Genomic DNA, 14,016 nt, shown 5'->3' with positions numbered 1-14,016 from the left:
TACCATTATTTTCACCAAACTCCTGCAGGTCATGGTCATTTTATCGGGGTGCTGCCTTCTTCTCAGGCGTCCAACCCCAGAGCTTGCTATATAGTAGTAGACATGCAAATAAGGCACTTCCTCTGCTGATGAAAACCGTCCAGCCCTGACCCTGCAGCCCGGGAGAGGAGCCCCAGCCTTGGGATTCCCAGGTGTTTCCATTTGGTGATCGGGACTGAACACACAGGACTCACCATGGAGTTTGGGGCGAGCTGGGTTTTCCTTGTTGCTATTTTAAACCACTATTTATGACAAACCCACAGCCAATATCATACTGAATGGGCAAAAACTGGAAAAATTCCCTTTGAAAACTGGCACAAGACAGGGATGCCCTCTCTCACCACTCCTATTCAACATAGTGTTGGAAGTTCTGGCTAGGGCAATCAGGCAAGAGAAAGAAATCAAGGGTATTCAGTTAGGAAAAGAAGAAGTCAAATTGTCCATGTTTGCAGATGACATAATTGTATATTTAGAAAACCCCATGATCTCAGCCCAAAATCTCCTTAAGCTGATAAGCAACTTCTGCAAACTCTCAGGATACAAAATCAATGTGCAAAAATCACATTCCTATACACCAATAACAGACAGAGAGCCAAATCATGAGTGAACTCCCATTCACAACTGCTTCAAAGAGAATAAAATACCTAGGAATCCAACTTACAAGGGATGTGAAGGACCTCTTCAAGAAGAACTACAAACCACTGCTCAATGAAATAAAAGAGGACACAAACAAATGGAAGAACATTCCATGCTCATGGATAAGAAGAATCAATATCATGAAAATGGCCATACTGCCCAAGGTAATTTATAGATTCAATGCCATCCCCATCAAGCTACCAGTGACTTTCTTCACAGAATTGGAAAAAACTACTTTAAAGTTCATATGGAACCAAAAAAGAGCCCTCATTGCCAAGACAATCCTAAGCCAAAAGAACAAAGTTGGAGGCATCACGCTTACCTGACTTCAAACTATACTACAAGGTTACAGTAACCAAAACAGCATGGTGCTGGTACCAAAACAGAGATATAGACCAATGGAACAGAACACAGCTCTCAGAAATAATACCACACATCTACAATTATCTGATCTTTGATAAACCTGACAAAAACAAGAAATGGGGAAAAGATTCCCTATTTAATACATGGTGCTGGGAAAACTGGCGAGCCATATGTAGAAAGTTGAAACTGGATCCCTTCCTTACACCTTACACAAAAATTAATTCAAGGTGGATTAGAGACTTACATGTTAGACCTAAAACCATAGAAACCCTAGAAGAAAACCAAGGCAATACCATTCAGGACATAGGCATGGGCAAGGACTTCATGTCTAAAATACCAAAAGCAATGGCAACAAAATCGAAAATAGACAAATGGGATCTAATTAATCTAAATAGTTTATGCACAGCAAAAGAAACTACCTTCAGAGTGAACAGGCAACCCACAGAATGGGAGAATATTTTTGCAATCTACCCATCTGACAAAGGGCTAATATCCAGAATCTGCAGAGAACTTAAACAAATTTACAAGAAAAAGGCAAAACAACCCCGTAAAAAAGTGGGCAAAGGATGTGAACAGACACTTCTCAAAAGAAGACATTTATACAGCCAACAGACACATGAAAAAATGCTCATCATCACTGACCATCAGAGAAATGCAAATCAAAACCACAATAAGATACCATCTCACACCATTTAGAATGGCAACCATTAAAAAGTCAGGAAACAACAGGTGCTGGAGAGGATGTGGAGAAATAGGAACACTTTTACACTGTTGGTGGGACTTTAAACTAGTTCAACCATTGTGGAAGACAGTGTGGTGATTCCTCAAGGATGTAGAACTAGAAATACCATTTGACCCAGCCATCCCATTACTGGGTATATACCCAAAGGATTATAAATCATGCTGCTCTAAAGACACATGCACATGTATGTTTATAGCAGCACTATTCACAATAGCAAAGACTTGGAACCAACCCAAATGTCCATCAATGGTAGACTGGATTATGAAAATGTGTCAAATATACACCATGGAATACTATGCAGCCATAAAAAAGGATGAGTTTATGTCCTTTGTAGGGACATGGATGAAGCTTGAAAGTATCATTCTGAGCAAACTATTGCAAGGACAGAAAACCAAATACCACATGCTCTCACTCATAGGTGGGAACTGAACAATGAGAACACTCTGACACAGGGTGGGGAACATCATACACTGGGGTCTTTCGTGGGGTGGGGGGATGGGGGAGAGATAGCATTAGGAGAAATACCTAATGTAAATGAGAAGTTAATGGGTGCAGCACACCAACATGGCACATGTATACATATGTAACAAACCTGCACGTTGTGCACATGTACCCTAGAACTTAAACTATAATTCAAAAAAAATTGTTGCCATGATTTTTTAAAATTTTATTTCTAGCAATATAATCATGTTCATATTATAAATAACTTTGCTAAAATATAAGTGCTATTATTGGTCTTCTGAGCAGAAAACTTCAAAACAGGATTAGGTTTTCATGCATTTGTATGAGAAGTATGTCCACCTTTTTGAGGGGAAATGCATAGGTGGTGGAATGAGGCTGGGAAGCTGACACATGAGATCTGATGGTTTTATCGATGTGTGGTGGTTCCTCCTTCATTCTCTCTCTCTCTCTTTCTCTCTCTCCCTCTCTGTCTCTCACCTGCTGCCATGTGTCACATGCCTGCTTCCACTTGTATCATGATTGCAAGTTTCCTGAGTCCCCAATCCTAACCACACAGAACTGTGAGTCAATTAAACCTTTACAAACTACCTTTACAAATTACTCACAAACAAACCTTTACAAATTACCCACTTTCAGGCAGTTCTTTATAGCAGTGTGAAAACAGACTAATATAGTAAATTGGTACCAGGAGTGGGGAACTTCTGTAAAGATAACTCAAAATCTCGAAGCAGCTTTGGAACTGAGTTCCCCATGGCAGAGGTTGGAATAGTTTGAAGAAATTGAAAGAAGACAGGAAGATGTGGGAAAGTTTGGAACTTCCTAGAGACTTGTTGAGTGGTTTTGATCAAAATGCTGATAGTGACATGAACAGTGTAGTCCAAACTGAGATGGTCTTAGGTGGTGAGGACTAAACTGATTTTTTTATCTTGCCCGAGTTCCTATCTAAGGAGTCTGGGGTGTCACACTCTACAAATCATATATTATCATCAGATGGGTTTTATTTAAACCTATATATCATGATTTACTTTCCAAAGTAACTCTGGCATAACATTATGAGACAAGAAAATCAAAATATTTTACCCCAAAAGATGTTTCTTTGCCCTACTCTGAGATGACCCTGCAGGCTGGGCATGGTGGGTCTTGCCTGTAATCCCAGCACTTTGGGAGGCTGAGGCTGGTGGATCACCTGAGGTTGGGAGTTCGAGACCAGCCTGACCAACATGGGGAAACCCCGTGTCTAATAAAAATACAAAATTAGCCAAGTGTGGTGGCACATGCTTGTAATCCTAGCTACTCAGGAGACTGAGGCAGGAGAATTGCTTGAACCCAGGAGGTGGAGCTTGTGGTGAGCCGGAATAGTGCCATTGTACTCCAGCCTGGGCAACTAGAGCAAAATTCCATCAAGATAAGAGAGAGAGAGAGAGAGAAAGAGAGAAAGAGAGAGAGAAGACAGAAAGAGAGGGAGAGGAGGGAGGGAGGGAAGGAAGGAAGGAAGGAAGGAAAGGAGGAAAAGAGGAAAGAAAGAAAAGAAAGAAAGAAATGGCCCGGCAAAGTCATTCTTCGTAGGGGAACATTTGCATCTGTAAAGAATCTCTATCAATATAGCTAGATCTTTTGCATCTAGAACCTCCCAATCCTAAAGAGATGAACTAAGATCTGAATAGGAAACATTTGTCACCTATTGTCTCTAAGGGCAACCACTAAAAGACTTCAAAAGAATTTTGGACTTAACATTGCCTTTCTATCTATCCCAGGTCTTTAGAAAAACTCAACCAATTGTCAACCAGAAAATGTTTAAATTCACCTATAGCCTGGAAACCCTCACTTTGAGTTGTTCCACCTTTCTGGACCAAACCAATGGTTCTGTTAAATGTATTTGATTGATGTCTCATGCCTCTCTAAAATGTATTAAACCAAACTTGATGGAATTTTGTCCCTGCCCTAGAAATTTGTGGAACTTTTGCACTTGAGAGAGATGATCTGAAATAGTAACATATTTAAAAGGGAAACAGAGCATAAAAGTTTGGAAAATTCGCAGCCTAGCCATGTGGTAGTAAAAAAAACACATTTTCTGGGGAGAAATTCAAGTTGGCTGCAGAAATCTGCATAAGTAATGAGGAAATGAATATTAATAACCAAGACAATGGGGAAAACATTTTCAGGGCATGTCAGAGATCTTTGCAGCAGCCCTTCCAATCACAGGCCTGGAAGCCTATCAGGGAAACGTGGTTTCATGGGCTGGGTCCAGGGCCCAGCTGCTCTGTGGAGAGCCTTGGGACTTGGTGCCCTGTGTCCCAGCTGCTCCAGCTCTAGCTGTGGCTAAAAAAGTCCAACGTGCAGCTCAGGCCATTGCTTCAGAAGGTACAAGCCCCAATCCTTGGTGGCTTCCACATGAGGTTGGGCTTATGGGTGTGCAGAAGAGACGAGTTCAGCTTTGTGATCCTCCGCCTATATCTCAGAGGATTTATAGAAATGATGGGATGTCCACTCCGAAGTCTGCTCCAGAGGCAAAGCCCTCATGGAGAGCCTCTGCTAGGGCAGCGCAGAAGGGAAATGGGGGGTTGGAGCCCCCACACAGAGTCCCAATCGGGGCAGTGGCTAATGGGGCTATGAGAAGAGGGCCACCATCCTTCAGACCCCAGAATGGTAGATCCATTAACAGCTTGCACTGTGCACCTGGAAAAGCTGCAGGCACTCAATGAGAGTAGCCAGGAGGGCTGAACTCTGCAAAGCCCGTGAGAGCGGCCATGAGGTCAGAACTGCAAAGCCTGCAAAGTCACAGGGTGAGAACTTCCCAAGGTTTGGAAGCCCCCACTTTGCATTAGCATGCCCTGAATGTGAGAAATGGAGTCAAAGGAGATTATTTTGGAGCTTTAAGATTTAATGACTGCCCCACTGGATTCTGGGCTTGCATGTGACCTGTAGCCCCTTTATTTTGGCCCATTTCTCCCATCTGAAATGGGAGCATTTATCTAATGTCTCTACCCCTATTGTTTCATGGAAGTAACTGACTTCTTTCTCATTTTACAGGTTCATAGACGGAAGGGACTTGCCTTGTCTCTAATATGAATTTGGACTCAGACTTTTGAGTTAATGCTGAAATGAGTTAAGAAGTTTGGGTACTGTTGGGAAGGCATGATTGGTTTTGAAATGCAAAGAGGATATGAGATTGGAGAGGGGTTGGGGTGGCGTGATATGGTTTGGCTCTGTGTCTCTACCCAAATGGCATCATTCCTCAGGGTGATCAGCCAGCTACCTGGTGGCAGGTTGGATTATATTGGACCTCTTCCATCCTGGAAAGGGCAGAGGTTTGTCCTCACTGAAATACACACTGACTTCAGATATGGGTTTGCCTATCCTGCATGCAATGCTTCTGCCAATACTACCATCTGTGGACTCATGGAATGCCTTATCCACTGTCACAGTATTCCACATAGCATTGCCTCTGACCAAGGCACTCCCTTGATGGCTAAAGAAGTGTGGCAGTGGGCTCATGCTCATGGGATTCACTTGTCTTACCATGTTCCCCATCATCCTGAAGCAGCTGGATTGACAGAAAAATGGAATGGCCTTTCGAAGTCACAATTATAATGCTGACTAGGTGACAATACTTTGCAGGGCTGGGGCAAAGCTCTCCAGAAGGCCGTGTGTGCTCTGAATCAGCATCCAATATATGGTCCTGCTTCTCCCATAGCCATAACTCGTGGATGCAGGAGTCAAGGGTGGAAGTGGAAGTGGAAGTGGCACCATTCACCATCGCCCCCAGTGATCCACTAGCAAATTTTTTGCTTCCTGTTCCCATGATGTTACATTCTGTTGGCCTAGAGGTCTTAGATCCAGTGGGAATAATGCTGCCATCAGGAGACACAACAATACTTCAATTAAATGGGAAGTTAAGATTGCCACCTGGACACTTTGGCCCCTCCTACCTTTAAGTCCACAGGCTACGAAGGTAGTTACAGTGTTGACTGGGTGATTGACCTGGACTATCAAGATGCAATCAGTCTATTACTCCACAATGGAGGTAAGGAAGAGTATGTATGGAATACAGGAGATCCATTAGGGCGTCTCTTAGCATTCCCATGCCCTGTCATTAAGGTCAATGGGAAACTACAACAACCCAAACCAGGCAGGACTATGAATGGCCCAGACCCTTCAGGGATGAAAGGTTGCATCACTCCACTAGGGAAAAAACCACGACCCGCTGCGATGCTTGCTGAAGGCAAAGGGAATACAGAATGTGTAGTAGAAGAAGGTGGTCATCAATACCAGCTACAACCACGTGATGAGTTGCAGAAATGAGGACTGTAATTGTCATCAATATTTCCTTCTTTTTTTTGTTAAAAACATGTTTGTGCATGTATCCACTTGTACTAAGAAAATTCTTTCGTTTTCTTTTTTCCTTTATCATGTGACATAAAATTTATTGACTTCATATCAGCATTTAAGTATTCTTAACTTTATGTAATAGCATTTGGATTGGGGATTGGTGCATTTCTGGTTGTACAAAAGATAGTTGTATTACATTAGGTGTAATTATGACCTTATTATTATCTTTATTTGAAGATTATTTATGATCTCAGGAGATTTGTATGGGTTCAAGTTGACAAGGGGTGGACTTGTGACGGTTAATACTGAGTGTCAACTTGATTGGACTGAAGCATGCAAAGGATTGATCCTGGGTGTGTCTGTGAGGCTGTTGCCAAAGGAGATTAACATTTGAGCCAGTGGGCTTGGAAAGGCAGACCCACCCTTAATCTAGGTGGGTACCATCTAATCAGCTGCCAGTGTGGCCAGGATATAAAGCAGGCGGAAAACGTGAAAAGACTAGACTGGCTTAGCCTCCCAGCCTACATCTTTCTCCTGTGCTGGATGCTTCCTGCCCTCAAACATCAGACTCCAAGTTCTTCAAGTTTGAGACTCGGACTGGGTTCCTTGCTCCTCAGCTTGCTGGTGGCCTACTGGGGGACCTTGTGGTTGTGTGAGTTTAATACTCATTAATAAACTCCTATATATATAATATGATATATAATATGATATATGTATGTATATACATGTATATAATATGATATATATATACACATATTTGGGTTCTCTAGAGGGACAGAACTATATATACACACACACACATATATGTATGACAGAACTATATATATATATAGTTTCCATAGTCTGTGGCGTAGACTAGGTGAAATGGACTTTACAACCTCCTGAAGGGTAACACCCAGACTCTCACCTGAACTCCCTGAAATCCTGTGCCCTGGGGATTGGAGAAACCTTCAAACCAAAGCCAGTGTTAAGTTAGCTCAGTCTTTGATTGACATGCAATCTTCCTATACTTGGCTTCCAGGGGTGGGTGAGGGAGAATTCCTGCCTGGAACAAGGTCACATTACAAAGAATCTTCACGATGCTCATGACATTTCAGACCTTCCATCAGAAGCGTTCAGGATGGCAGGAGACTGGACATGATGGGCAAACGTGGGGATAGGAGGAAGGAAACAGAGAATAGAAGGAGGTGACAGCTGACAAGGCCTTGTGTTCTCAGATGCTGAGCATGAAATGAAGCATTTATGATGAAAAAAACAGAACAGATGTATGGTACAATATTAAATCTACAAGAGTAAATTACAGCAGGTGGCTTCACAGCAGCTTAGACACAGCAGAAGAGAAGAGGATGGAATTGGAAGATCAATGCCCAGGACGGATGCAGAGTTGCAGACTCTGGGAGTGGACCCACCCCAGAAACAGAGGAGGAGGGGGATTGGAGGAAGATGGAACGTTTGAAAGTACCCCACTGAGAACCAGGACACCCCCTTGGGCCAAGCAGCCCATGACCCTTGCAGCCTCAGAGGTCCAGACTCCAACCTGGCCTCACATGCTGGTTGGTCTTGTCCCTGCCAGGCCAGAACCCTCCTCAGAACCCAGAGCCCCCACGGCTCTCCCTCACCCTATGCCCAGGACGTGTCTCCTGTGCACTCTTCCCTGGCCCACAGGTGGGAGTTTATACCTGCTCGGGCGGCCTCGGCATCCACACCAGCAACCTGGTAGCAATTGCCCTGCTGCCTCCACCTGGCACAGCTCAGATCTCCCACCGTGCAGGCCCCGTGGTCAGGAGTGATTAGAACACACAGGAGGGCAGCTCAAGACAACAGGTGCTGAGGCATGCAGATTTCGAGGATTTAAGTGTTGATGCCCTTGGAAGACCATTTCCATGGGGTTAATCATGGTTTCTCTTGGTGAACTGTTGGCTTGTGTTTTTGATATTGTTGTTGCTCTAAATAGTGTTTACCTGACTTCAACATGAACTCGATTGGTCACGTTCTTTGTTAAAATATGTGTCATTCTAAAAGTTCACACGGCATTAGATTTTTTGCTCAAACTACCTATAATATTTCTCCAACAGAATGCACATTTGCCTTTCTTCCATCCGGGGAAGACGGGTCACGTTGGTACACTGTAGTCTTCCACAAAACTCATCTATTCCTACCCAAGCCTGGTACCTGATAGCGTTTTGTTCCCGAGTACAATGTCCAAATTGGTAACTTTCAAAATTGATGTCATAGCAGTCCTCAGGAGCATCCTCAGCACTGACACCAAAGATCGCCTTGCAGAGCACATTGCGGTCAGTGCAGTTCCCATGATAGCAGTAGCCTTCTTCAGTGCACGGGGTTCTATCTTGCAAATAAAAGTCTGGGGGGCATGTCAAGGTGGTCCCATGACAGTACTCTGGAAGGTCACATATATTTTGGATAGGTCTGCAGAAAGTCCCTAGTGGGGAGAAGCTGCAGTTTGTACAGCAGTCTCCTAGATGACAGATGCTACCCGGTGTGAAGTGATGGTCACTTTGGCAGCAATGATTGGCATAACACTGCTTGAAGGAGCCACAGTCACATTCCTCCCTCCCTTCCACGATGAGGTTTCCACAGTGAACTGTTGTCATGGTTTCATTATACACTGGAGCGAGTGCTTCGAAAACACACCGAGCTGAATTCACAAAACAATTTTGTAAATGTCCATAAGAACAGTTACTGAACGCATCTGTCATCCCAAGATATCGCTGCATAATGCAGGAGGTCCTTCTCTGACATGTGCAGTATTTATAATCATAAGCCACACCCATACTTCTCATCAGTGAATGGGTTGTTATGACGGCTACCAATAAATAATGTCTGCCTAGAGTACCAATGTGTATAAGGCCTAAATGTGAACAGAAGCTATACCTTTGTGGTTCATAGTTAGATTCATGTGGCGCTTCTTTAATAAGTAGTGTGGATGAATGAACATGAAAAGTATCAAAAAAGGTTCTTTTAAAATAGGTAAACATCGCACTATGAACTCGATATTGATTCACAGGAGCTGGGTCATGATTATTATATATGGTCAAAAGATAAATATAGTACCGCAGATCAGTATTTTGAACAATGCTATCAATGACACTGAACGTCTGGACCACCTCTTTGGAACAAGTTGTAATATTGCCATATATACGATAATAAGAATTGGAACATTGAACGTGGCCTTTTATATTGCCTCTATGAGAACTATACAGCGAAGGAGATATCCTGGGATTCATGCTATCATTTGCTTCAGAGAACAGGGGGTCTGTCTCCTCATTGTCACCATCTCTAAATGTGGGCCCCGTTGCGTTGGGCTCGGCCACTATCTGAGAAACAACATGTTCAAACCTGTGGGAATCCTGGAGGGGTTTGATTTCGTAGGCGAGGTCGTCCAGCTTCATGATGCCTCTGAGGCCCCCGTAGCACGTGTCGACGGTGACCATGGACAGAGGCACCTCCTCCAGGTAGCCGAGGTAGTAGCAGTCTGGAGGGATGTAGGGGTCATCCACCTGCAAGGCTCCTTGGTCATCCTGAGTTGTCATCAGCAGATGTCTGGGCCAAAGAAGGTGTTTTCTCCGCATGTGAACGACGTGTCTTTGACCCCCAAAACGCAGGCTGTAGGACAGCCAGCCGGGAAACTGAACGCCTTTGCCATGGTGCGTCTCCTTCCTGGGAATCACCACCTCAGAGGATGCGTAGTGCCACAAGGGACGGCCTTGAGAACACCAGACTGGAGCCAGGAGTGCCCAGAGCCCCAGCAGCAAGACGGGGGCCCTAAGGGTGACCCGCACCTCTGCTGGTGTCATGCCCCAGCCCAGGGATAGTCATCCAAAGAGAATGGGAAAGGAAAGGACTGCCCTTGGGGAAGCCAGGACCCAACCAGTTGCGGTGACTGTGTCCCTCCCAGGGAGACCCTGACATAGAACAAAGGACCTCCCCCCAGGCTCCTGCACCACACGTGGGGGCACCTGGACTCCGGGAGGGAATGAGGTAACAGTCCCAGGGCGGGGCAGAGGGTGGGCCTGGACAGGATGGCAGCTGCTGCGCTGTGGGATAAGGCTGAGGGTCCTGGCTGTGAGGACTTATCTGGAAGGGAAAAGGGAGAGGGAAGCAGGGCTCTGTCTCTTTTACCACCGTCAATCTTTTCTGTTGCTTTCTGAATCTGCAAAATACAATGATGTGTTCAATGCCCTCGCATCAGGCGTGTTATTCTCGGTCGCTCTGTGGGTTAACACTGCTCCTTTCTGTGGGTCACATTGCTTACTCCGTTGCCATGTGGAGGTAGACACTGCCAATACTCTCCTTGTGGACTGAATGTTTTTCTAGTCTTAATAAGTACCCATGTCTTATTCTTTTTGATGTTGTTTCATTTTGTTTTGGCTTTGAAGTTTGGTTTGAAGTTACCAGACTGTGAAAGGGAAGTATCTTGGGCCCCCGTCAAGCGGGGACGCACTCAGGGAAAAGCTGCCTCCCAGTCTATTTAAAGCTGTCCCTCTGGTCACAGAGATAGACGCATCTTCTGAAGGCCTCCTCTGCAAACACTTATCACAAACTCAAAAGAATGCAACCATCTGTCTCTCACCTACCTGTGACCTGGAAGCCCTAAGTGGGGAGGACTTGCTTTGAGTTGTCTCAGCCTTTCTGGGTGGAACTAATGTCCTTCTTACTTATATTCACTGGTGTCTCATGTCTCCCTGAAGTGCGTCAATCAAGCTGTGCCCGACCACCCTCGGCACATGTCATCAGGACTTCCTGAGGCCGTGTCACAGGCGTGTCCTCAACCCTGGCAAAGGAAACTTGCTAAATTAACTGAGATCTGTCTCAGAGTTCCTGGGTTCACAAGATCAACAGTTGAAATAGGGTAACTCTTTCTTCTGTGCTGTGTAAAACCCTTGTGAATTATGGTACTTTTTACTTAGTCCATCTATTGGGGGCAGACGCTATTCCTGACCCCATGAGAGCCCCAGGTGCTGCCCCTCCGATGCTTCTGTGTGGTTCTCTCCTGGTCTTTGGTCATTTCTTCAGATGCACCAGCCAATCAGTTCTCAGGGAAGGACACAGGGGGCCCTCTGTGGGTGTCTCATGTCTGAGAACGAATATTTCGCATATTTCTGCCAATTCTGTCATTGCTTATGAGGGGAGGGAAAATCCAAGGCCAGATCGTTATCAGAAACACAAATTACTGTTTCCTCAAAAGTGTAAATATTTACCTTTCCTGGCAAATGTGGTCACTCTATTTAAACTTAACATGACCGTGGTGTGTTTCGAAGGCTGTGTTGTGTGGCACTTTGTCTTCCAATGTCCCGTACTCCCATCTTCCATCCCTTTGAATCCCGCCTTTTTACCACAGATGTACGATTACGGATGAAGCCGTTTTCCCCTCTACGAGTGTGCAGTTTGGATGCCCTTTCCCTGACCCTTCAGGGTTTTCACAGGGAGGAGAAGGAGGATATTTGACCTCCCTGAAGAATTCTGCTATGGCAGACTGTGTCCCTCCTAAATTCATGTGTTGAAGTCCCAACCCTTGGTCGTTCAGAATGAAATCATACCTGGATGAGTGTCTTTTAAAGAGATGAATAAGTTAAAGTGATATTTCTGGAGTGGGACCCTAATGCAATCTGACTGTTGTTATAAGAAGGGGAAGGAGGAGGGAGCGTGCACACGCCCCGACGGATGGTCATGTTACCACAGAACAGCAGGAAGGCACCATCTGCCCACCAGGGAGCAAGACCTCAGAGGAAGCCCACCAGCTGGCAGCTTGATCTTAGGCTTTCATCCTCCACAACTGTGAGGAAATCGGTTTTGTATTGTAAGCCATTCAATATGTGGTATTTTGTTATATAAAATGAATACAGTAGGTAACAGGAGATTTTCTATAAATTGAAAAAGTCAGATGGCCAGAGAAACCTGGACCCTCCTTTTCAGACCTGAGCAGGGTGATGGACCTGCTTTGGGACAGGAGAGGGGAAGAGATGAACCCAGCACCCAGACCCAGGTGAGCCATTCCTCAGCAGGCCGTCGCTGGGCCGGAGCTTGCACAGGTGTGAAAGAGCGTGTCTTGGTCTTCAGGGGCCCGTTGGAGTTGGAGGGAGGATGCTGTAAACTCTCGCTCACAGAAGAACCCGTCATCGCTGTGCCCGTGTTTATGTGAATGGGGATGTGTTTCCTGGGTGTGCTCATCCCCAAAGAAGAATTAATCAGGTCTCTAGGACTAGAAGGAGGTTGTGGCATTTGTGTGTATTAAAATCTGTGGCTGGACCATAAATTACATTAAAATGCTCATGGGAAGGCACAATGGAAAGAAACACTTTGTTACAGAAGGGAAAAAATGGTAATTATTTAAATGAGATGCCTTTGGAGTCACCGCGCCGAGAGGAGCCGATCACATGAGAGTGCTGGGTTTCATGTTCAGGAGATCAGGAGTGTCCGTCTGCTGGCTTTTACGATACTCAGAAAGAGCTGAGAGTATAATCTATGAATGGAGGGCACGTAGAGAAAGGGGAGGCCAAATGTTTGATGGGAATGGAGGGTCACTATTGGAGCCATTAGGAAATATAGAAGCTGAATTATGCTGAAGCACAGAACAGTGTTCCTGGGTAATTCTGTGTTGCTTTGGGAGCTGCTGAACATACAGAAGTTTCACTGTTCTTAGTCCTCGAATTCTCTAGAATCTCTTGAAAGCCCAGTTTTAAATATTGGGAATGTAGGTAAGACATTCACGGTTAAAAATTCTTAAGAGAGGATGTAGGAAGAAATGTAAAGTAATCAATTTAGGTTATGAAAATTTAGTTATGGCGAACTGTGATGTCCGTTTCTCACTTGGAATAATGGAATGTGAGTCATTAATCATCCCAACGGCTCATTTTTCCATAGCCATCAATTACAAAACTGCTGGATAATTTCCTGAATTGCCCATCCTAGAAGCTGACCTCACATTTCCTCAGTGAGAAACCGCCAGTCCCGTTGATCCAGACTCGTTTTTCCCATCAGGGATTTTGTATCTCTGTGGACCCATGGTACAGTGCTGGTGAGGGCGGCAGAGGGGAGGATCTGAAGAAGCCATTCTTGAGCCATTCTTCAGCAGAGGAGAGAAGAAGAATTGCAGTCTTCCCATTTACCTGTTGGCCTTGCATCTGCATATGGCCTCGGGAATGCTGCCAGCCTATCCACGCATGATGTAGCTTATTTAGGGGATGAAGGCGGCATGCTGGGTGTGCCAGTGCCGACAGCCAAGAGAATCAACTGCCTGGTGCATGCTGCTTTTATGAAAGCAAGCCCAGCGTCACTTGCTTTCTTCTGTATTAGATTCTCTGTTGAAAATCTAATTCTTCTGTATTAAATTCTCTTTCTTCTGTATTAGATTCTCTGGTGAAGATTTTTCTTTGTTTCTGCCTGAAATTGCCACACATAGTCACCTAGAAGCATTACAATAAACT

General features: G+C 44.8%; 1 gene segment (V, D, J or C); it reads left to right on the top strand.

Moving 5' to 3' along the window:
* The window catches only part of LOC112628818, a 1,133,279-nt gene that overhangs the window by 900,371 nt on the left and 218,892 nt on the right, over positions 1–14,016 (top strand). Inside the window, 1 exon segment of the C gene segment in view lies at positions 12,669–12,678. Coding sequence covers positions 12,669–12,678 — 10 coding nt within the window.

The sequence above is a fragment of the Theropithecus gelada genome, chromosome 7b (genome assembly GCF_003255815.1).
Source record: "Theropithecus gelada isolate Dixy chromosome 7b, Tgel_1.0, whole genome shotgun sequence".
Taxonomy (NCBI): Eukaryota; Metazoa; Chordata; class Mammalia; order Primates; family Cercopithecidae; genus Theropithecus; species Theropithecus gelada.
Note: the sequence above shows the minus strand (reverse complement) of the source record. Positions and strands in the feature narration are given on the sequence as shown.